The sequence below is a fragment of the Sprattus sprattus genome, assembly GCF_963457725.1.
Source record: "Sprattus sprattus genome assembly, chromosome: 20".
NCBI classification, from domain to species: Eukaryota; Metazoa; Chordata; class Actinopteri; order Clupeiformes; family Clupeidae; genus Sprattus; species Sprattus sprattus.
In genome coordinates, this window is record NC_137918.1 from 7,704,289 (window position 1) to 7,728,692 (window position 24,404).

The window sequence follows — 24,404 nt, forward strand, 5'->3', positions numbered from 1 at the left end:
TCTCTCTCTCTCCCTTTCTTCCTACTCTGTCTCCCTCCTTCTCTATACAGCTCTCTCCATTTCTTTCTCTACCTCTCTCTCCATGTCTTTCTCTTTCTCTGCTCTTTTCTCTCTCTCTCTCTCTCTCTCTCTCTCTCTCTCTCTCCCTTTCTTGCTCTTTCTCTGCTCTTTTCTCTATCTCTCTCTCTCTCTCTCCAGGAAACACTCCCCCTCTTCCCTGACTCGGCCCTCCCTGGCCGCTCCTCCTGTGTGTGTGTGTGTGTGTGTATGTGTGTGTGTGTGAGAGAGAGTGTGTGAGCACAGAGGGCTTGTATTGTATCCCAGGCCTCCCTGGAGCAGGGGCAGAAGGGGGCATGTGTGAGGAGTGCACTGCTTCTCTTTCACTCCAGAAGACAAGCACCTCCTCGACTCGGCTCGACTCCCTTTCCATCCTCCCCTCTACCTCACAGAGAGAACGCCGCTGACGGCACCAACTGCTCCTGGAAAACTACACCTCTCCGTTTACCCCCACGGCTGTTGTTTATAGAGTCTACAGAGCGCCTGGGGCAATTCCAGAGGCTTCTATTTAAAGTCGCCGGTCTGTGGAGAGATGACGGAGGTGAATTAAGGTGAGTGATATTAGACAACAGATGTGTCTTGTTGGTATGTGGTTGTAGGTGTGTGTGTGTGTGTGTGTGTGTGTGTGTGTGTGTGTGTTTTGGAATTGTTCTCTGGGTTTGATTAAGCAGTCACTCAGGTGTGGCTCAGGTTCCCAAAATAAAGACACTGTGCAACTGTTCCACAGAGCGCTCCTACCCGGGATGGTAAGACTACCCAGCTCACTGACCCTCCTGATTATACTGATCACGGAGGGAAGTAGAGCATCTCTGATTATAATGATCTTCAGAGGATCACGGAGAGAAGTAGAGCATCTCTGTGAAATATAGACTCTCCGTCTCTGCTGTCTCTACTTTGAGGGAGGTGTGGTGTGGCATTGACTAGGGCTTGGCTTGGGTTGGCATCTTGGCATCCTTTCTTTATGTGTGTGTGTGTGTATATATATAATTTGTTTATTATTTTATTCTGTGAAGTATATATTTACTCTTGCTTTAACTTGCTTTTGCTGTACGTACAGTATATGACCACGAAGAACTGTCATTGTCACAAACTGATATTGTCTAATGAGTTTGATATGTGGAGTGGGAACATCTGTTCAGCTGGCTGTGAAACCTCTCTCTCGCCTCCTATTGGCCCGTGTGGACCCGAGCAGCTACTGGTTCTGGGAACTGCTTGGCCCGCTCGGAAGTGGTTTGTGTTAAAGATGTTTGCCTTTGCCCGTACGAATCGGTTCCCCACCACTGGTATGCTGTTTCCTTCTTTATTTAAAGAAGAAAAGATATTTTCAGACGTTGTTGTGGCTATGTGTCGACACAAACTCCCCTGTCTGGCTGTGACACATGTTTATGGGCTCTTGGATGGTCCGGTCATGGCAAATCTGGAATGTGTTTGTTGTGTGGGCAGGTGGGTGTTAAAGAGGTTTGTTGCCTTTTTATGACTTTAATTTGGACAACTGGGTCTTTATGGGTCTGCTTGCTGAGACTGACAAGGGGAGCAGTGGCCAAGACCTCATATTTATTTTTAAAATAGAGTTAAAATCCCAGTGGGAGCATAGGGTGACTAATTGTAAAGAAGAAAGAAAGAATAAAAACAACTAAAAAAAACGCCCAAAGAATTTAGTCAGAACCAACAGATTCACTCTCTGTATTAAGGGCCACTACCTGATCCAAATCCACACGTCGCCTTGTCATCTCCAAGCAGCTTTTTTTGTAACTGAAAAGTACAGGGAGTCCACAAAAATGCTTGTGAAAAATCTGAATATCCTATTCCTGCAAAGAATCTCTGGCTGAAAATATGGCGTCGGTGAAGAGTAACTGGCCATTTGGAACTGGTTGGTGGTGGATGTGTGGCTCTGGGAGTCAGTAGGCAGACACCTCACAGCGAGGCAGCCTGAGAAGGCAGGCTGAGATGGCAGACAGCAAAGCAGTGCAGAGACTGCTGAAATATCCCAAGGCTGTACCCTTCACTCCATCCACTCCGAACATTATGTAACACATTTACTTATTTATTCATTTAAATGTGAGAAAGAGGAACTTTTCTCTTCAGATGCCATGAGGGATTTTTTTTTTCTTTTTTTTTTCTCCAGTTTGCTCAGTTTTGCCAGCCAGCAGCAGGAAGAATCAAGGTTTGGCCGTGAACCTGAAATTGAAGCAGTAACTTTGTTAATCATAGCTTAGACATGTCAGAAAACGTGAAGAAGACTCGTGAAGAAGAATGGAGACGCAAGACCTCATCACTGAACTTTTGGCAGCTTCACACTTCTGTACAGTCAGTGGATTAAAACCCTTATTTTGAATCACTAGCCTTGCACTGAAAAGCACCTCACTTGAGTCAGCCATCTTGGCAGGGTTAATTGTTACTGCCGGGCAGAGCTCTGGCTAGATAGGGATCGGCGTGGGGGAGGAAAACAGCGTCTCGATGAAGTAGATTAAAGCTAGGCGTAATTATGTGCTCCTAAGAAAAAGAGTCAGCCAAGGGAAGCAGACAACCCATTACACTTTAAGCTCTACGCAGGCAGCCCAATTGGTCATTAGTTAGCAGTTATCATAAAGCGTGAGCAGCCGAGGCAGCTGACATCATGGCTGTTTAGACAGCTTTTGTCCTCTCTGGCCTGGAGAGTCACCATCAGGTCACGTCTGGGTATCAGCATGCCTTTAATCATCTGCACATGCATCAATCATCACGTTACGTAAGACTGAGCCGAAATCTGAGTGTGGAGAACAGGCACCACATGGAAAGTTCTTCCTGGAGCTGTTTTTCCTTTTCTCTCTCTTCTCTCTCTCGCTCTCTCTCATTGCTCTCTCCTCTACTCCTTCGAGAGAGTGACATGTGTTGGACCCCTGCCAGTTTCTCAGCGGCGAGTGTGTCGGTGGGGTCTCTGTGCAGAGGGAGGACCGGGGGAGAGGGAGCAGGCATGTGAAAGCTGACATGCGGGACTTCCTGTGGGAAACATGGAACCCTGGGGCACTGAGAAAATTCAGAGGGGAGAAAGGGTCACTGCATCGTAAACAACACTGCGCATGAGAGAGGCTGAGAGGGAAAGATGAGAGAGAGAGAGAGAGAGAGAGAGAGAGAGAGAGAGAAAGAGAGAAAGAACATCTGCGCTTGGAGTCCTCATGTGAGAATAAGATGGTTATAAATAACATTACCACCTTGAGCTGGCTGGCTGGCTGCTGCTGGGCTGGCGGGATGGCAGGGCTGTAGTCTACGTGATACGCAGGTATACCGTATACGCCGTATTACCACCTAAAACGTTCGTTTGTTTGCGTATATCCACTAAAACCTATGTCTCCACTAAAACCTAGGCCAGCGGGAGCTGTGGCACCGACCCATCACAGACAGTATACCCACCACAGAAAACTAGACTACAGCACTGCTGGATGGCACAAGGTGTATTCAAAGGTTCTGATAACCACTGGTATGGCGTCTCTTACCTTCTCTTGATTACCATTTGGACAGTACAACACTGTGACAAAGTGCTAGAGTTAATGTACAGTTAATGTAGACATGTTGTGCACAACATTACTGTGTTGTGGGATCTTCCTTTATCTTCCTCCTACTTACGTCGTGCATAAACAGCAACACTGACCAAGTAGTATTGGCCTGGCTTGAAATGAAATGAACTGAACTGGAAAGAAAGAACCACCCTGTTGCATACACTATGTTAAAGAACCACCCTGTTTCATACACTAAAGAACCACCCTGTTTCATACACTAAAGAACCACCCTGTTTCATACACTAAAGAACCGCCCTGTTTAATACACTATGCAAAAGAACCACCCTGTTTCATACACTAAATAACCACCCTGTTTCACACACTATGCAAAAGAACCACCCTGTTTCACACCCTATGCGAAAGAACACTGCTACTGGTGTGGACAGTCTCTTGTTTGCTGTAGAAATGAAATTTGCCTGCCATCAGGATCCAACCAACCTCGCTGCATTGGTCACTGATGGCCAGGTCTCAATATGCCTCTACCATACACCAGTGCAGATAACATAATATCTCTCTCTCTTTCTCATTTTCTCTCTCTCTTTCTCATTTTCTCTTTCTCATTCTCAATCTCTCTCACTCATTTGTACATGGGAGGGAGAGAGGGGACACAAGAGAGAAAGAAAGATGCATAATCTGTGTGAGTGTGTAAAAGAGAAAAGGCTAAGAATATCCTCCTGGCATATTTGAACATTACTAACTTGAAAGCTTGAAAATATTCGGACCTGCTTGTAAAACTGTTACGGCACACACAAAAAAGTTAATATTCTCTCCTTTTTCTTTAAAGACGAACCCATATAGAACACATCACTATGGCAGTGCAGACACCCTGAGAAACAGAGGGGCTGGAGTCTAAAATGAATGCCACAGAAGCTGAAATGGAGCTATTGAGCAACAGCATGGCAACCTATGCCCACCTCAAAGGTAAATGCATTTACATTTTTTGGGGTTTCACATTTTGTGCTTTTAAGGAAAAAGTTTTCAGTGGTTTCATGGAGTGTGTGTGTGTGTGTGTGTGTGTGTGTGTAGGGGGGGGGGGGGGGTTGGTTGGAAAGCAGAGACATTGTGGGCAGCTCGAGCGCAAATTCAGGCCCAAATTAGAATTTCCTGCCTGAAATCTGCAGCAGTTAGGATCAACAGCCAGTCGAGTGAGCAGCAAATCATTCCTGGGACTTAACTGTTCTGTTTGACTTGGCTTTACACCTCAGGTCTATGAAAGTGTCCTCAAAAAAAGGTCCCTGTGTTTTTTCTTCCCCCAGTGTGTAGGTTTGGAATGTAACTGGCAGATTTTCTTTTTTTCTTCTCCACACACACAGTAAAAAATGCAACAGTCACTGAGGAGACACTAAGCAAGTGTAAAATGTTTTTTGTTTGGTTTAAATCTTAACAAATGTACTCTGTAGTCTTAAAAGTTCAAACCAAAAATTGTATTATGTAGTCAAAGTATACATTTATTCAGCTTCATCTGGGGGTGTCCTGGAACTTGGCCCAGGACAGCTTCATTTGCTCATGTATGAACACCATTGTTTAAGACAAACATACAGTATGTATCCTGTCAGCTCATTTTGAAGTAATTTCTTTTTCTGTTTATTTTTCCTTCCATTTCAGACAACCTGGAGAGCTTTGCTCTGTACTTCATGCTGGGCGTGTGTTCGGGCTTACTCATGGCCCTCTGCTTGCTGGTGCTGGGACTCGCGTGCCGGCCGCGCGTTAAACAAGCTCCTCGCTCACCTGACATGCGGCAGCTGCGAGAATCGAGCGAGGAGGACGAGGATGAGGACGACGGGGATGAGACCAGCCAGGGGAAAGAAGACGACGAAGAAGCGGAGATTCCGCGAGTGACAGTGGCGCCCATGAGCGATCTCAGCCAGTCCAATGGCACCTTACGGAGTGTAAACGTCTTTGCCTCAGCTGAGGAGCTCGAGAAAGCGAGACGGCTGGAAGAGCGGGAGCGCATCGTCAGGGAGATCTGGAGAAACGGACAGCCGGACATACTGTCCACGGGCACGGGCACCCTCGGACGAGTACACTACCACTGACCACCTCAGATTGAACATTGACTTGATGGTGGAGTTTGCCATTGACCTGTTCTATGCAATATGGGTCGTTTGTTAATATACATTTTCCGTTTAACACCACCCTTCAGAAAAAAAGGATCAAACGTTTGTTTGTGAAAGCTTGTATGATTTTTGGAATGGTCTGGCTTGTTTGTTTTTCTTTCACTAAGTTACTCCCTCGGGGGGTCTTAGACTTAGACATCCTATGCATAGTTTAAATCCAACAACCAAATTACTGTCAGTCTTCAGAGAATAATTACAACATTTCTAGACCTCCTTAAACCACTGAATAGAATGAAGGTGGTAACGTTCAGTAATTCATGCTTCCAGTTTGGCCATGTTGTCGGCTCATACATAAGCTAACATGTTGAGCCTTGATTTATTAGGTTTCTACAGTAGTTATTTGGGTGTGGTTGTGAATACTCTTTTTAAATTTGACAAATTTAATACCACAATCACCAGACCCCCTGGTCTTGCATTAATAATAATCCTCTGTTATCATTTTCTTAATTGTATTCTTCAACTTCACAGCTTGTTTGTGCCAATGCCATTTCACAACCAGGTTAAGGTACAGAGTTTACATTATTCTGTAACAAAAGCAACTTTGTAGTCCTAACCAACATCTTGAGGGGGGAAACTATGTAACCCCGGTCACCCCTCAACTTGTCAGCACCTTCCCGCCTCTCCTCGTCCAAGAATAACACCCCAGACATCCTCAGGCCTCTGAGGGCCTTGCTCTGTGGCAATCTGGACCCGAACACTGAAAAGCATTGTCAACCAGGAAATGCCTCTGGAATCTGACTGTTGTGAAAGCCGTTTTTACGCACTCCTACATGCATGCTAAAATATTTTGGATTTGACAATTTAGTATATTTGTGACATTGGATGTAGACTGTTACCTTGCCTGTAGCCTGTTGGCATTGGATGATGTAACTGGTGAGGTTTGTTCTCCAGCAGTAATAGGGCACAACCCCATTGCATAAGTGCTTTTAACCTCATCGGCACACACATAGCAGCAGTTAAGTCAGGTTGAGCCCCCTGGCCCATCCACAGGACCAAAGGCTAACAGAGGACAGATGTGCCTCACTGCAAGAATGCCATTCCTAGAAACAGGAGGCCAAGCGCAGCACTGCGAGGCACAGCCCGCTCTGGTCGCTCTCAAGACTGATAAATGATGAAAACCAAGTGTTACGTAAACGGATTTATTGAAAAATCACTAGGAGGACGTCCTTGAAGCACAGTGGAAGCAGGTTTTTATTCACATAGCTAGAAATTATATAGATATGTAAAGGGGTGAAACAAATGTGGATCACAGTTCTACAGCAAGATCAGTAGCCAACACAGAAAGCAAGTCCAGCAAAGACCAATAGCCCAATGACATATCAATATCTGTTTCACTCTCAGGAGGCACTGAGATTCCAGTTTCCCTTCACATTACATCTCTTGAGTGGGGGAGGGGTATGGTATACGGGCATTTTTTTTTTTACTCATTTCTTTGAACTACAAGAGACAAAACTGTATAGGGCCACTATTAACTTTCAACACTTTTCATACGAAGGCCACAATAACTGTTATACAAGCATCTATATCATTGTTTGTTGTTGTCGCTTTCTGGAAGTAAACTATGTACACTTGGAGGGCATCTTATTTGCATTAATGTTAACACTGGAGTCACAGGCTTCATTTGAAGAACTGAAGAAATCAAAAACTATTTAGTCATAGTCACTCCACACTAAGAGTTCTTATATTCAATATTAAGGTCATTTTCACTGCTGGAAAATATCTCAGACTAAAAATGAACAATTAAATGCAATTATGGACACATACTTCAAAACAGCATGGATATACTTAAGAATGAACATGAACCTGTACAGTTTAATGGGAGTCTGTTTGAGTGACACTGACAGGGGGTGGAGCTCCTTCAGGAATGAGCTGGCAGCTCACAGTGTATTGGTCCCAGAACAGGGGCTTAACTGACCACACCCCCAGAGACGCACATGACACACATCCCCAAACAAACAAACAATCAAACAAACGAACAAACAAAAGAAACTATCAAAATAATGTTTGAGAAATACATTACTAAGAGTACGCATGTGAAACTGTGATACGTACAGTATGTGTAGTTGTCATCTCTAAGGCACAAATTATTTAACTCCTCTGCCTATTTTGAAAACAAAAACAGTGACTTTGTTTTTGGATGATAATCAAATATTTTGATGACTATTTGTCAATCACAAGCAGTATCATAATGCAGTCGTTCATTATGATCCATAGTATTTCAAATGGCTGAGCAGCAGCCAACAAACAACAACAAATATACCAGGTATTGCATGAATCTAAACGATATCAACAAAAGAATATCTCTGATAAAAGGCGGTGAAGTTGTAAGGTCTTTTGCTCTAAATTTAAACCAATAATAATAATAATAATAATAATCCCTCCCTCCTTTAAAAGCTCCCACCGCCAGTGGCTACCACAGTCCACTGGACAGTTACATTCTGACGCTTGAACGCCACTGGCTGAAGCACAGGCCAGTGTGTTTCTGCTGCAATGGCTAGACATTTACAAGTCAAATAAAAAACCCAACAAAACCAAAAAAAATTACAACAATCTTAAAACTCAGAAACTCCAGAAGAAGAAGTGGGGAGGGGGGGAGAAAGAAGGGACCGGGGAACGGTGGTGGATCTACATCTTTGACATGGAAGTGTCTCCTGCCTTCTCCTCTTCCTTGTGGTTGACGTCGGAACCGTTGCTGTCCCCGAGCTCCCCTTCCTCCGAGCCCTGGAACATGTCATGGGTCCACTTCGGGCTGCCGCCCCCGGGGCCCTTACGGAACACGAAGCCCCGCCCACGGGGGTAGGGCCCGCCGCGGCCACGCCCTCGCATGTCCACCCACTTATTCTCCCCATCACGGTCATCGTGCTGAGACACAGGGACACAATCAAACAGTTAACTCATTATTCTCCCCATCACGGTCATCGTGCTGAGACACAGGGACACAATCAAACAGTTAACTCATTATTCTCCCCATCACGGTCATCCTGCTGAGACACAGGGACGCAATCAAACAGTTAACTCATTATTCTCCCCATCACGGTCATCGTGCTGAGACAAGGGAACACAATCAAACAGTTCATTTAAACATCGTGTTTGAGTAAGAGAGAAAAACAAAGACAGAAAGAGGAAAGTAAATTAAGAGAAAAGGGGGGAAGAGAGAGCGAAAGGGAAAGAAAGAGACCCAGGCACACGAAAGGAAAGTCCCACTATGCAAATCTACTTTTATGACATATTTCTCCCTCTTTCTGACTGCACATAAATCAATCTGAATTTTCTAAGCTCATCTACACATCAGTAAGGTACCTAAAGTTTGCCCTATGACGGGATGTTATGGGTTTCCCACATCAGTTAGTGACCTCCAGTACGACCTCTGAAGGGATGTTACAGGTCTCCCACTCACCAGGTAGTACTTCCTGCTCTTAGGGGTGTACTCCGGGTCCCACTCCTCCTCAGGTGGCCGCACTGGCGCCCCCATTTGCTGGGGGTTTCCATTGTTATTGTTGCCAGGGAAATTACCTCTTCCCCATCCTCTGCCTCTTATCCTGGGTTGCTGTCAATCAAACAGTAGATTTTCAACACAGGACAAGCAGACAATGTTATGGGCACCCTTTAATCATGGGTGTTTGATAACCAAGTACCTGAACTGTGCTGTTTAAGGCCTTTGCCATCAATTGGTTTGTTACAAAGCCTATCAAGACTCTGGGTCAAGACACCGCGACAGTGGGAAGAGATGAAGTAGCATAAACAGAGATGAACCCGTAATTAATACTTCCCAAAAGGCGTCTGTCTACTGCAGGAACTAGTGGGCCCTTTAAGGGCGACCCGCACCAAAGTGAGTGTTTCCACTGCAGGAACTAGTGGGCCCTTTAAGGGGGACCTGCATCGATGTGTGTGTCTCCACTGCAGGAACTAGTGGGCCCTTTAAGGGGGACCTGCATCGATGTGTGTGTTTCCACTGCAGGAACTAGTGGGCCCTTTAAGGGCAACCCGCACCAAAGTTTGTGCTTCCACTGCAGGAACTAGTGGGCCCTTTAAGGGGGACCCGCATCGATGTGTGTGTTTGCACTGCAGGAACTAGTGGGCCCTTTAAGGGCGACCCGCACCATAGTGTGTGTTTCCACTGCAGGAACTAGTGGGCCCTTTAAGGGCGACCCGCACCAAAGTGTGTGTTTCCACTGCAGGAACCTCCCCCTACAGGTGCCGTTTCAGGGTGGTTGTCGGAGGAGACAGAAGTGCTTAATTTTGGGGAGGTACTTCTGTGCAGGCCTGAAGCTGCTGGGTGGGGGCGTGCAGTGATGGTTACTGAATGACAACAAGCGCCATTTTTAAAACCAACGTTGTGGAATTAATGTTGTGTCAAAATTATTAGGCTACGTAAACTTGGTAGGTCCGGTGGTTGCTACGCCGTGGTGCAAATGCAAAACACAAAGGAGCAGTGGGCTGTTCCTAAAAAAGTCCCTGCAGTGGGCAGACGCCTTAGATCCCTGCATAGAACTATGAACTATAGTAACCCCACAACCCCTCATTCAGCATAGGAAGGAATTAGACTGTGATGTCACAGAGGCGTGTGCTTTAAGAGATACTCACAAATCCCCCACGGCCGCCGTCGTGCCCTCCACGGCCGCCGTCGTACCCTCCACGGCCGCCATCGTAACCCCCACGGCCGCCGTCGTAACCCCCTCGACCGCGTCCGTAACCCCCGCGGCCCCTGTCACCGTGACCCTCATAATCACGGGGACCTCGGTCCATAGGGGGGTAATCTCGGGGCCCCCCCATGCGGGGCTTGCCATAACCCCCCTCCTCCATATGCTCCATCTCCTCCCCCATGTACTCCTTTCCCTTGTATGAGGGGGAGGGGGAGGAAGAGGAGGAGGACGAAGAGGGGGACCTCTCTCGCTTTTTCTTGCTCTTCCTGCAAAGGTAGAATACAGGTGTGAATGTTTAGAGCGTGGCAACAACATTCTGGGTAAAAATTCTGGATGGAATAACTGGATGGTTACAGTAACATACATGCTGGGATAATTGTGAGAACAGTCAAAAATTACTTTGGCTTATTTCAGAAAGGAAATCATTAATCCACTTTGATTTCCAAGAAGAATTAACAGGTTGTATTGTGGGTAATATAATACTGAACTGAATGATCCAACATTATTTCAATCCTGTTAGGGGAAAAATAATAAATAGTAATAATTATTTCTAGTCAATTCTAAAACATTCTTTGTGCATGACAACAACGTGATAACAAGAAATGTCAAATGTGTGTGCACAATGAACAGACAGGGTTTGTTTGTGTGTGTGTGTGTGTGTGTGTGTGTGTGTGTTTGTGTGTGTGTGTGTACTAAAGAAAGAAGAGGGGACGTGTTTTGAAGCTGTTTGTGTGCGTGTGTGTTTGTGCAGGCATTCAAATACAGCAAAGGGAACACATTTCAATTTGAGTGTGTGTGTCTATGTTTGTATGTGTGTGTGTGTGTGTGTGTGTAGGCATTAAGATACAGCAAAGGGAAAATATTTCAATCTGAGTGTGTGTGTGTGTATAGACATACTTGGACTTTTTGTGGTGTTTGGAGGACTTTTCAGCAGAGCGCTCCCGGCTGGGGCCATGGGACCCCCCGGAGCCCTTGCCCCCATCACGCTTGGGCTCACGTTCCTTAGGGGGGAACTTTTTACGCCTCTCAATGTCCAGACGCAGATCGCCCTCATACTTTTTACCCTCCTGTGGACACAGGCCAATGTAGGAGGTCTGGTTAGCCAAGCACACTAGAAACACACATGTATACACATACATAGATATTTAGATGCAGCTGGGTTAGAGCATTAGGACAGCACAGGACATTCGTGAATTGTGAAACTGCCCCATCTAGTGGTGGGATGAAGCAACTACAGAGGGGCCTTCAGTGACTAGCGCGTGTGCTATTCCTCCAACAGCTAAGTGCATGGCTCTGCATTGGGATGTTTCACGTAATTTCCCGTAATTCTGCTGTCCTGAGTTGCCATTTCTGTTTTCTGAGGGCTAGTATGAATTCAGCTGAGAGTATAGCATAGAATTCACGGTATTGAAAATGACTGGCAACCAACAAATGAGAAGAATGTGGTTGTGTATAAACTTATTTAAAATGCACCTGGTTTCGGCCCATCTTTGCAAACTCTTAACCAGCTTACGCACGTTCTAAACAAACACAGACAGACAGGAATCTGGTTGGACCAACCAGTGGTGTCTGTTGGGTTGGAGCATTTTACAAGGGAAGGTGGGCTCTTTTTGTGCTAAGCTTTCCCATTCAGTACATAACTCTTCCAACCACACACCCACACACCCACACACACACAGGGTCAAAAAGTTACTAACCCTATACCAGCGCAAAGCTCCAGTCGACTAGCACACAGATATGACAGTGATGAATGTCCAACACAGGGGTGGTTTAAAGGACAGGGTACCATCAACACTTTCAACAAACCCAACAACATCTATGCGCCATCTGTCTAAACGCCCCCAGCACAGCCTACAGGACACACAGGGGAGAAGCAGCATGCTCCAAAATGCTTTCCCCACAACAAGTTAGGTCAAGTTAAATTAGGCAAAGAACAAAATGGCATACATTTCTCTTTTTTTTCTTTTCTTTAAAGAACAGATTGTCGAGGAGAAATACTTACTATGTGCAAGGCTTAGTAGTCCAGAGAAAGGCTTTTTTTGGACACTTTTTGGGCATCAATAGTCACTTCCCGCTTTTGATTAGCCTTTTTGCATTGGGGCATGTACCCGTCTAACCCGCTCAGTAATAACACACAGAATTGGCTGAATTAGATTTATGCACCTCCTTTAAAAAGAAAAGCAAAAGCTCAATATGGTTTTTTTTTTTTCTCAGGTTCTCTTTTTTTTTCTTTTTTTTCCTGATTGTTTTCTTTTTTCTGTTTGATTGTTTGGATTGATTGGTTGTTTATTCTTTTCCCAAAAGGGGTCAAAGGTCAAAACGGTCGGTCACCTTGTAGCTGCTCTCCTCCAAATCCTCAAACAGATGAGCGTGCCTCTTAAAAGCACTGGGAGACACATCAATTCTCCTGGAAGAGGGAATAAAAACACACACACGTGAACTGAAATTAAACATTACTTTTATGGAATAGTCTTCATAATGTAAACGTTAACCAAAAGTATTTGAGCCCCGTTGTCCTGCTTGCAAAGTTGAACCAAGTCCAGTGATAGTGGTCCACTGGTAGTCTTGTGTAGCGTGTGTAAGTGTGAGTGAATGTGTAAATGAGTGTTTGAGTGTGTAAGAGTGTGTGTGTATAGGAGTGTGTTTGTACGAGTGTGTGTGTACGAGTGTGTACGAGTGTGTGAGTAGGAGTGTGTGTGTGTGTGTGTGTGTGTGTGTCTGTGTCTGTGTGTGTGAGAGTGTGTGTGTGTGTGTGATTCTGAAAGTGTGTGTGTGTTTGTGTGTGTGTGTGAGTGTGTATGAGCTTATGTGTGTGTGAGAGTGTGTGTGTGTGTGTGCTACTCACCTGTGTATTTCAGGGCTTTTCTTTGGCTTCGACACATCCATCTCAGTGGCCCGTCTTTGGTACATGGCAAAGCGCTCATTTAGTGTCATTCCAGAGGAGCGGAAGTGTTGAGCTGCAGGGAGACACGCCAGCACCATCAAATCACCCATAGCAACCAGTCACCCATAACAACCAATCAAATCAATCAATAGACCTATCGACCACATAAAGTCCTCCTGCACAGAGACCGAATTAAGTGAAGTCCAGGGAGGACTCTTGGTGTAGGTCAGTGTGGCGAAGGATCTCGGCACCACATGCTAACTTACACCTCTCACACCATCTGTCAAGTAGCAGTCCTGAACGGGGACTATTTTTATCCTAACACTTCACAGAGCAGTGTTGTGACTCGAGGCCGGTTAGCAACATGTGCCAGCACCTGGTGACCTGGAACACTAAGGCATGATTATCCAGAGGGGGAAACACAGCCCTTATTTACACACAAACTAAGATGGCTCCGTTAAATACAGGCACTTTGCTGTACAGAAATGGCCATCTGGTATGGTGATATAATAACATATGTACAGCTGCATAGGGATCAACTGGTACATAAGTACTATGACTAGTCATTTGTGCGAAATTGTGTGTGTGTGTGTGTGTGTGTGTGTGTGTGTGTGTGTGTGTGTGTGTGTGTGTGTGTGTGTGTGTGTGTGTGTATATGGGGGTGTGTGTGCGTGCGTGTGTGCATGCAAGTATGTGTACCTTTGATGTGATGTACGATGGTGACTATGTGCTGAGCGTACAGCTCCGAGGGGCTCCGGCGCAGCTGTGTGTGTGTGTACCTTTGATGTGATGTACGATGGTGACTATGTGCTGAGCGTACAGCTCCGAGGGGCTCCGGCGCAGTTGCGCTGCCTGAATGTGCTGGAAGATGGAGCGGAACTCCTGGTCCTTCTTACTGGGGTGGACCAGATCCCGAGACAAGCGCCGCTCTTTAGCCATGGAGCCTGAAGCACTACTGCTGGCAGGAGGAGAGATGGACACAGGGTTGGTGTGTGTGTGTGTGTGAGAGAAAGAGAGAGTTAAGAAAGACAGAGACAGAGAGAGCAACAGACATCTATGATGTCTGAGATTAATAAACAGTAATCTATTTAATTAGGGATATTGGCAGTAAAACCCTATTTAAATCAACTATTCTGGTGACCTACCCCTCTCCCTCATCCTGGTAGGATTTGATGGTAAAGTTAAAATCCTCGTCCTTCTTTCCAGCTGTTCGGAGCGGTGGAGAGGGTTCGTCTCTTCCTACAGGGAAAAGCGGGCGTGTTCGGGCCTCAATCCCTCTAGGGGGCGCTGTGGGCGAGGACGGGCTCACCCTGTTCTTCTTCTTCTCTTTCTTCTTGGCGCTGCGCTCCTCCTTGCTGCGCTCCTCCTTGCGCGCCGCCTGCTTGCGGCTGTGATACAGCTCCTCCTCCATGTGCAGCAGGTCCTCCTCCACATCCTCCGGAGGCTCCTTATTGGTGGAGGCGTACTCTGAGTCATCCCACTTGCCGAAGCGCTCCTCGGCGAGGTCGCGGGCCGACAGCGACGAGGTCTTGCCCTCACTCTTTCTCTCCTGGTTGAACTCCGCGTCCACATCCTCGTCCAGGAACGGCAGGCTCTTGTCCGATTTGGGGGCGCTGTACCCTGGGCTGGGCTCGTAGGAGGAGGAGGGGGTGTGGCTACCGCGGGCCTTGGCCCCCCCACTCTCTCCCGCCGCTGGGCTGGACACAGCCTCTCCCTCGCGCCCATTCTCACGCTCCTTTTTGCCTTGCTCTGCTAAAAACCTGCCGGACAAAGACATCATGCATGAAGACACTTCCGTTTCCGTGGCAACAGCTGTATCAGAAGTCATGCATCAAGAATCCGCCAGAGGAGAACAGAAACATTAATTAAACATCAATTTGTAACAAAATACAAAATATTAATTCATTATAGATTACATCATTAATTATACCTAAAACCGTGTAATTAAATCAAGGTTCTTTACAATAACACTGGACTAGCACAATGCGACTTGTCTTGGGCGAAACATTCAAACTGGCACCACAGAAGCACATGAGTCACCTGGGTTGAGGCTGATCATACTTACAGCGGTTAACTCATCGCCTCCTAAATTATGGAATTGCAAACAACTTCCCCTTAACGCATAGCACAGCCAGCATGTTTTTGGAGTTTTGTAATTTTGCTTTTGAAATGAGCAGCGTTTCTAGGGCTTCCAGTTTAACCTGAATTCTTCCAAGGCTCTTTGTAGCTGCACACAGAGACTAGACAGATTTGAAAGAATGATTATAAATCACATTACCGTGAAGGAGAGAGAAAAATTTACAGAAAAGACAAAGTAAAGAAAGAGTGAACAGGTGCATGAATGTTGACATACTTCTTGAAAGCGGTTGAGATCGCAGTCTTCTCTCCTGGGCGCGACTCTCCTTTGGAGAAGAACCCGAAGCCACCGGCAGCCGAAGCTCCCCCAGACGTTTTGGGGGACGTCTTGGGGGGGCTCTGGTCAGGTGGAGCCGCAGGGCCGATGGTCCTCCAGAGCCCTGCGGGGGGCTTCTGGTCGGGGCCTCCTGTGGTCTCCGTAGGGGCGGACCCCTGGCCCCCGGGCCTGGACCCGGCGTTGATGCGCTTGGGGCTGGCCTCATACTCAGTCAGACCCTTCCACTTGCTGCTGTCCAGCGAGCTGCTTCCGCTGGGGGCCTCGTTAGGCAGGGCCCCCCCGGCCCCGGGTCCTCCTGCGCCTCCCCCTGTGACTCCCTCTTTGCTGGCCCTAGAACCGGAGCGACGCTGTTGTTGCTCCTCCTCCTGCTGCTGTTGTGGTTGCTGCTGCTGCTTGCCACCACGGGAGGCGCGCTTGTTGCTGCGGCGCCGCGGGGAGCGGGAGGAGCGAGACGAGGAGCTGGAGTGGCGTGAGTGTCCGGACGACGAGCGGTAGGAGCGTGAGCGCGAGCGGCTGCCGGAGCGTCGGCGGGGAGAACGCGTGCGTGAGCGTCCTCGGCGCGGGCTGTGCTCGCGGTACGAGTCGTGCTGATCGCGGCGATCGTGGTGCTTGTAGTCGCCGCCCCGCCAGTTGTTATCGCGGTAGCCGTAGTTACCGCCGCCCCCGCCACGCTGGAAGCGACGGGGGTAGAAGCCACGGCCACGGAACCTGGGGTAAAAAGGGCGACGGAAGCCCCGGTTGTAGCCCTGGTAGCCCCCACGGTTGTTCTGGTAGTCCCGGCTGGGGTAGTTCCTTTCACGACCGTGGGGCGGAGAGTGTGACCTGGAGCGGGAGCGAGACCTAGAGCTGTGGAGAGAGAGAGAGGTAGAAAAGATCAAGACGAGGAAGAGATGGTGAGAGAGAGAGTGGGAGAAAAGATCGAGACGAGGAAGAGAGAGTGAGTAAGAGAGGGAGAATAAGTGAGAGTGTTTGAAACGGGAGAAAAGAAAAGACTGGAATTAAAATCTAATTTCAATAAGTTACAATACAATTTACAATATACTTTCAGTTTACATATGGCATATTACTTCAACAATTTCTCAGCAAGGAATTCTGATTGGTAAAAATGTTGGTAACAACTTCACCACCACTCTACTATTCAATAGGAGGTTCTATGTAAAACCCTTAATTTAAATGTTCTTCAGAGGAATCAGCCAAGAGGCTGTAAAATCCTCAATCTTTTCCCCTACTCATTTTTGTAGAACCATAAACTATCGCTTACTGATGGATAAACTGTCCACTAGGGGGAGATGCCAAGCAAAACCTCCCCTACCCTCCTTCCCAAATTACATGTACGTACACACACACACACACACACACACACACACACACACACACACCCCCCCCCCCCCCCCCCCCTCCATCCCGTATGAAATGCACTCAGAGAAGGCACTATTAGCCCTGGGGTCTGTGAAGTCTGGGCTAACATCATTACTCACGGCTATCAAAAATTACTGTAGCTCAAAAAAATCGAATCGGTCTCTACAGCTTCTGCTACCCTGCAAATGCTACCATCACATAAGACTCCATACTGCAGCCGTCACTTCAGCTTTGATCAGTCATTAGACTTCTGCAGCCATCACCTCAGCTGTGAGCAGTCATTAGACTTCTGACATCAACATTTCACTCTGGTCTGATGATGCAAATTCGAAAATCATCATCATCGTCGTCTTCACTGAGACATCTCATTTTTAAATTTAAATATTAAATGTGTCGAGTGAGAGAGTGAAGAACCAGTAAACTAGTGAAGGCATCCCTCCAAGGCGGCCCTACTGTAGTGCCACATGCTGCAGTTTGAGGAGGCTTCGTTTCTTCCTCACAGCGTATTCATTTCTAAATACAACCTGACCCACAAAGCGAGCAAAAACAACCTTGAGAAAATACGCATGATGGCCATATATGAAGCAAGGCGGCCACACAGCCCCATCTTTCAAACAAACGCTCGTTGCACGGCTTCTGCACAGACCGTTTCAACGCAATTCAATTAAATTCAATTTTATTTGTATAGCGCCATAACAATACAATTGCCTCTAGGCGCTTAACAGAGGTTGGGTCCCTGCTCCCTTCCCAGAGCCTAAACAACGCACACAGATAACGATCAGGGGTGCTGTTTTGCACCGGGAGAGATACAGGTAAAATAACAACACAGTTACGAAAGCCTTTGGCAACATGACTCAAAACATCTAACAGACAGGTCAACGAGAGGAAAAATTAGGTTTTTCCTGCTCAATGATAATTGTGATAATCTGCATTCGAGAACGAGTGAGGCAGAGAAAAGGAGAGAGAGAGTGTGTGATACAGAAGAGAGGAGAGCGAGAAAAGGACAGAAAAAGTCTGAAGTGCAAAAACCACAGGACAAAACACGCAAACTCTATTAATAGGCGTAAGAACACAAGCAACCGAAATGTGAAAACCCTACCCTGGCTTACCGTTTGGGTTTTTTCATCTGGACAGAGAGTGAGAGAGCGAGGGAGCGAGTGTGCGTGAGGGGCTGGCGAGGAGAGGTAAGAGTGTGCCGAGCAGCAGCGACAGCGATGGCATACTGGCTGACATTCACCCCGATCAGAGCAGGGACCCAACCTCTTGATCACCACATGGGGGTCGGAGGGAGGGGGCGTGACTGGGTAGGGTGGGGGGGAGGGTGGTGGAGTTTAAAACTAATCCTCTCAGGACCAGCGAAGGGAGGGAACGAAGAAGAGCAGCGGGGGAACTGTGTGATATGAGCGGGCCCTGGTCTGGAGAGACTGCATCAGAACCCGAGCAGATCTGGGCCAGACTGCACTGCACAGCCATCTGTGAGGGGTTCTGACCCAGTTTAGACTTCTGCAGCCACTAAAGGAGAGGCGCTTCTGTTAGGGGCGGTAAGGGAAAAGAGTCTCAGAGTCTCAAACCCCACCACATGCTCCTATGGAAACTCACACGAACACCACAACACACAACCCCCTCTCACATGTCTACACAACCCCCTCTCATGTCTATTCAACCCCCTCTCACTCTGCACACTTACACAACTAACACCACTTCAGAACAGGATGCAGTGTCACTTCCCCTAAAAGATGAATATTTAAAAAGCCTAATGCGCTCAGTCTTTTAGTTCCTCTTACTCGCTCATCTTCTTCCCCCTCTCTCCTCCTTTTCTCTCTCTCTTTCCTTTCCTCTCCCCATGCATTACACTCAGGCACTAATTCTTCTGCCCTCTGCAGAGCATAGTACTATCAATTAGTGAGAAGAAGACACACTGTTACAAAGTAAAAAAAGAAAAGTTGAAACTAAAACAAGATGATTAAAAAGTAAAGGAAAAGTCAGTTTTTAGGTGCTGCATGGTGACATGGTTTTTGGCATCCACTTTTCAAAGAGTTGGGAGCGACCTTTTTTGAAGTCGTTTGTTTGCAATTGGATGTTGGGTCACTCTTAACCCTGTCAAAGGTAAATACAGGTCTTTGTCATCAATTTATTTTAGTTTAGTTTGTAGTTACCTGTACCGGTGCTTCCTGGAACGGGACCGGCTTCTGGATCGTGACCGGGAGTACGAGCGGGACCTGGAGCGAGACGCTGATCTGGAGCGCGAACGCGAGGGAGAGTTTGGGGGCTTGGACATCGCTGCAGTTACGTGTTGCAGTCCTCCTCAGACCTGGCCGGTATGGGGAAAAAAAAGACGAATCAGGAGAGGATTGGATATTCAAAACTAGTCAGGTCAATTCACAGAGACACTTTGCTGCCTCAAGACACACGGGCCTTGTGGCTATAAGCCAACACTTTCCATCCACACCATTTGTGACACAATGACTGACCTTTTAAATTTCAATAGCCTACTGGATTTCACTAGGATTCTGACAGACATGTATGTATTTATGTTTAATTCCACAGCATTCTTTATTTATTCGATTCTGGAATGAATTTTAGAAGTCTTTTCCGCTGCTCTGCGGCTGCCTGCACTCCATGCACTGAAGACTAATCTGGCGTGTTGTTCTAGAGCCTTAGAGTCCAGGAGTCAGGAGTCCAGTCTAATGACATCACGCCTGACAACACTGGCTCTGCCAGCCAAGGCAGTGATCTTTAGATGACCCTAACAGACACACACACGATTGAACAGACTCTCGCACACACAGACACACACTGACAGAGACTCACACGCTGACAAGAACACACAAGACATGTACACAAAAACACACAGGTACACAAACACAAATAAACACGCATGCATGCACACAAGCACACACACACAGAGATCTTGTCGGACATCATAAACCCTGCGCAGTCCACGGTCATGGAGACACAATACTTTGTCTGTGAGCAGCCTGCTCAAAAAGCCCCCCCGAGCCAAAATAGCCAAATCAAGAGCCTTTATGAGGGTCAGACAGAAACAGTGCACCAACTGCAGGACAGGATCCAGTTCTGCCCACAGGGACCCAACCAGGCCAAAAGCACATTGATTGAGCCTTGTGGTCACGGATCAGAGAGGCATGAGGCCTGCTAGCAGCGGAGAGCAACAAGGCAAGTGGAAAGACAGCTGCGTGAATCATAACAGAGAGACAGAAGAGGTACCAATGGACTTGGAACAGAGAGAGCCTAACTATAGGGGCCCTAGGGTACATCCATGGCATGTGTTGATGACATGCAGGCCCAAAGACACCAGGCTGCACACAGTAGGCATACTCACACAAACCAGCTGCTTTATGACCTATGCAAAACAAGCCCTGCATTTCCTCAGCTGTGCATACAGAGCTCCAGTGCATTGCGGTTCAATTATACATAAAAAAGCCACAGTTTTCTAACCCATTGTGACAACTGAATTGACACAAGAGTGCAATCGATGAAATATAAAACCTAGCGTACCTATGTGACATAGGCTATGTCAGTTATCGGACAGTGTCAAACATCGGCCATTCTGTTAAGCAATCAAAATGCTAAGTTTAATAATGGATTAACAATCTATAACTTCAGTTTAATAATGGATTTACATGACAATGCGAACGTTTGCAGATAACGCATGCCGTCCGATAATTAACACCTTTGCGATAGGTGATAAATTTGACATTTTTACATGTTCCATGTTCTAGAATGTTCCAATGCAGGCAACAGGACAATGGCACAAGCACCAACAGCAGTCCTCAATGTGGCAAAACTGACAAGTCTTCAATTGAATTACCAATGACACAATAATAAAGACAACAGCTGTCTAGGAACGGCAGTTAAACAGTTGGATAATTAGCATAACACATCAGGAACCAGGAGGCATCCCAACAAAGGGTATATAAAAAAGCTGCAACACTTACAGAAACCATTACACGTAAAAAAAAAAAAAAAAAAAAAAAAAAAAAAAATCACCAAACATTTACAAAACATTTAAACAAACACCTTAACCACCGAGCTTCCAGTAAACTGATAGGATCAATAACCTCAGGAGCACAAACGATGAAGCAATCACTGACTGGCTGGCTGGCTGACTGACTAACTGAACCACTGAACTCCACACACAAACAAAGACTTTACGGGAACCCGACTACAACACCACGTCTCAGTTATCAACTTCCAAAGGTGAAGAGATTTTATTTGCACATTATTGTGATGGCATTACTATATCAATAGAGCACCACAGACAACATGAGATAGCAACGAGATGGGGGGGGGAGTAAAATATTAACCAGCGGAATATCAACTATATTACCTTCAGTGCGTTTGTAGAGGGAGACACTGAAACCTGTGCAGCAGGATTCTATGGAATGTACTGCTGCAAGTGGCCTGCATACAATGTTATCTAGCTGATAGTAGCGGAACACTTTGAGAAAGTCATGTGGAGTTAAACTTAGTGACCATTAATATTTCACAGCATTTATCCAATAGCACAAAAAGGCCACGTGGAAAGTCTGTGGGGGTGTGTGTGAGAGCGAGAAAGGAAGCATGAAAAAGAGAAACGAGCATGAAAGCTGGGGGAATAGGTGCATAATCTGTAGCTGAACTGTGTGTGTGTGTGTGTGTGTGTGTGTGTGTGTGTGTGTGTGTTGCACAGGTTAATGTACAGGCTCACACCATCCCCCAACATTATACTACAGACAATGTTCTCTACACTCTGAATACAACCAAGTGGATTGTAAACCTACTTCGAACCAACTTTTAGAGCAGGAAATGGTGACAATATCTAGTTAAACCAGACCAACGTGTATGTTGTGACATATCTGGAGGGACATTATCACACATCCTTAGATTACATTGAAATATGATGCCATACGACACTACAAACGCAGAGCAGGAACATTTATCTACATATCAAGAATTTGTAGAGATATGCTACAGCAACCTTGCACGGTAACGTTAGCTAGAAAACTAGCTATAATTGGGAAATGCATACAATAAAACCAAAATGTACTAGTAGCGTTAGCCTACAACACTTGGTTATAATTAAATGAGCACTTGCTGGTGTACAACGTCAATTCACTCAACCAAAACCTTCAAAAGTAAAGGGCAGTTCGTATCCAGTACCCACATATCAATGCAGAATCGCAGTTATTAGCTACGGTTTCTTCTATTAATGACAGTTATTTTCCTAATTAAAAGTGTGAGTGTGTGTGTGTGTGTGTGTGTGTGGGGGGGGGGGGGGGGGTGCAAACGTTAGCCAACTGGCCAATACAAATTATATCATTACCAGAGGCAATAGCGTTACCTAGCAAGCTAGATTGCTAATCAGCTAGCCTAAGTCTCTGGTAACCTAGAAATGAAAAAACACAACAGCTAACGTTAGCGATACTATTTAGCTATCTAGATAGATGAGTAGATCACCTTACATACACCTAATTAGCAAAGAAGCTGAAGTCAACTTCACTATTTTCTCTACGCTATCTGACTAGATTAAACTGAACACTCGTTCCCAGAAATGCTAGTTAACTTTGATGGATCACATTTTAATACAGGTACAATCAAGACAGCTTGCTTTATCCGAGGAGATTAGAGACACTTACCACAGACCCACACGGCAAACCACACAAGCTAGCTACACAGGTAGCTGTCGTATGAATATCAGTCAGGTTTGCTAGCTGGCTAATGAGCTAGCGCCGTGCAAACAGGCTTTGATTAATTGGTTAGCTTGTTGGCTACCTAGCAGGATAGCCCCCTTGGAACGCGACGTTGCAAACGAAAAAACGAACCTCCTCGAGGCCAAAACTAAAGTCTGTCACAATCCGTTTATGCACTGAAATATATTTTCATGCTTTTTTTGTAAATATAATCGATATTATCTCCCGACAAACGGATCTTGCAACATTATGAACCTTTTATGGTTAGCCATTTGGTAGCCTCAGCGAGAAGAGCCACAATGCAGGAGGTCGAATTTCCTTCCTGGTTCCTCCCATAGACAGTAAAAGGTTCCCCCTTGCCCGCGGTAAAACAAAAAAGTAGTGCAAAAGCCTCGCGGCTAGGTTGTTGTACTTCAAAGGCAAGGTAGAGGCGGGTAAGATCGAAGTCCTTCTAATCAAAATGCGACGGAGACAGTCCAAAGCAGTTACCGTTTAAAGCCTGTTGCTATAATATGCGACAGATTTTTTTTCAAGGTGAACAGACAAATGTTAACCGAAATGGTTTAGTTTTAAAGGAAAAGTCAGAACTGGCTGACTGGATTAAAGACAGGGTACTCAAGGCATCAGTTCCTCCATTTGAGACATAATTCAGAATTTCTTTTTTAATATTTTTTTTTTAGTTAAATAGGTTTATTAAAGACTAGGCTATTACCTTATATAAGACAAGTGTAGCCTATGGTTACAATTATATGCTGGTGTTAATTTAGCCTAAATATCCATGTCAACCTTGCTACTCTAGCTAAATTGATTATGTGTAATCTGCTAAAAAGTAGGTGTTATTGTCAGATTAATACAAACGACAACTGAGTTAGGCTACATAAGTGGAGCTGCTTGTAATGTAAACTTGTGTTATAGCAGAGTATCCATTTTCTATGCTGATGGCATATGCAGAAGCAGAAGGCTTATTTGCTCCTGATAATGATGCAGTTTTAATTAAAGTATTGGTTGATTTGGGATGGATATACAGTGCAATAAACTATACAGGCGGTTATAATTTATAAAGTTTAATTTATAACTTTAGTTGTAAAACAGTATGTCCAGAGTTTGTCATAGGGAAGTGATTACTGCTCTACGAGCAGAAGTAGGCCAAGCTACTGTGCTCTATCCTTAATGGACAATCCTGAAAAAAAAGTTGTAGGCCTACTCAGCAAGTCACTTTAAGTATTTAAGGATGTTTTCCCCTATCTCAAAATGTCAACTCCAAAAACAACTAGGTTCTACCCAGGGAGCTGAGGTCAACACTTGCATTTTTTAGTTCATCAAGTAAATTATGCATCTGTAGCCTATTACACTCTATGTGTCCTGTGTGTTGAGTCAGGCTATTCCACTCTATGTCCTGTGTGTTGGTTCAGGCTTTTCCACTCTGTGTGTACTGTGTGTTGGTCAGGCACTGTCACATACACCTGCTCTGCACCGGCTCAAATCTGATATTTTTGTTCTGACACGAAGATTAAGAAGCCAGCCAACCTACAGAATGCATTCAAGATCAAATAGCATGTGTCAGGTTGTAAAATGTGCCAAAAATGTGTCATTTGATGTTTGTTTTTTTACTTTATAGTGTTGCTGGTAGTATGGCTTCCCAGTTCTGCTTGAGAGAGTGACACTGAGGGGATTTTGCCGTGTTGGACTGAATTTCTTTGACATG

General features: G+C 45.8%; 2 protein-coding genes across 2 annotated transcripts; one reads left to right on the plus strand and one right to left on the minus strand.

The window, feature by feature from the left end:
• Window positions 1-321: 321 nt before the first annotated feature.
• Window positions 322-6,444, plus strand: eva1bb (eva-1 homolog Bb (C. elegans)). Its single transcript, XM_080859093.1, has 3 exons — window positions 322-608; window positions 4,378-4,514; window positions 5,199-6,444. Exons 2-3 carry the CDS (start codon window positions 4,448-4,450, stop codon window positions 5,627-5,629), a joined length of 498 nt encoding a protein of 165 aa, XP_080715219.1. The 5' UTR covers window positions 322-608; window positions 4,378-4,447; the 3' UTR covers window positions 5,630-6,444.
• A 196-nt stretch (window positions 6,445-6,640) lies between these two features.
• On the minus strand, window positions 6,641-22,972 carry thrap3b (thyroid hormone receptor associated protein 3b). Its single transcript, XM_080859092.1, has 11 exons — window positions 22,646-22,972; window positions 19,166-19,320; window positions 15,591-16,496; window positions 14,383-14,997; window positions 14,017-14,192; window positions 13,199-13,310; window positions 12,685-12,760; window positions 11,251-11,420; window positions 10,295-10,619; window positions 9,108-9,257; window positions 6,641-8,572 (listed from the first exon to the last, which is right to left on the minus strand). The coding sequence occupies exons 2-11, from the start codon at window positions 19,285-19,287 to the stop codon at window positions 8,336-8,338; spliced, it is 2,889 nt and encodes a 962-aa protein (XP_080715218.1). The 5' UTR covers window positions 19,288-19,320; window positions 22,646-22,972; the 3' UTR covers window positions 6,641-8,335.
• Between the last annotated feature and the right edge of the window lie 1,432 nt (window positions 22,973-24,404).

Excerpts from the sequence above, each read along its gene's own strand:
- eva1bb (XM_080859093.1), top strand. The coding sequence starts at position 4,448 with ATGAATGCCACAGAAGCTGAAATGGAGCTATTGAGCAACAGCATGGCA. Across the intron at positions 4,515-5,198 it reads AACCTATGCCCACCTCAAAG|ACAACCTGGAGAGCTTTGCT; the intron begins GTAAATGCATTT and ends CTTCCATTTCAG.
- thrap3b (XM_080859092.1), bottom strand. The coding sequence starts at position 19,287 with ATGTCCAAGCCCCCAAACTCTCCCTCGCGTTCGCGCTCCAGATCAGCG. Across the intron at positions 16,497-19,165 it reads TCCAGGAAGCACCGGTACAG|CTCTAGGTCTCGCTCCCGCT; the intron begins GTAACTACAAAC and ends CTCTCTCCACAG. Across the intron at positions 11,421-12,684 it reads TGGAGGAGAGCAGCTACAAG|GAGGGTAAAAAGTATGAGGG; the intron begins GTGACCGACCGT and ends CTGTGTCCACAG.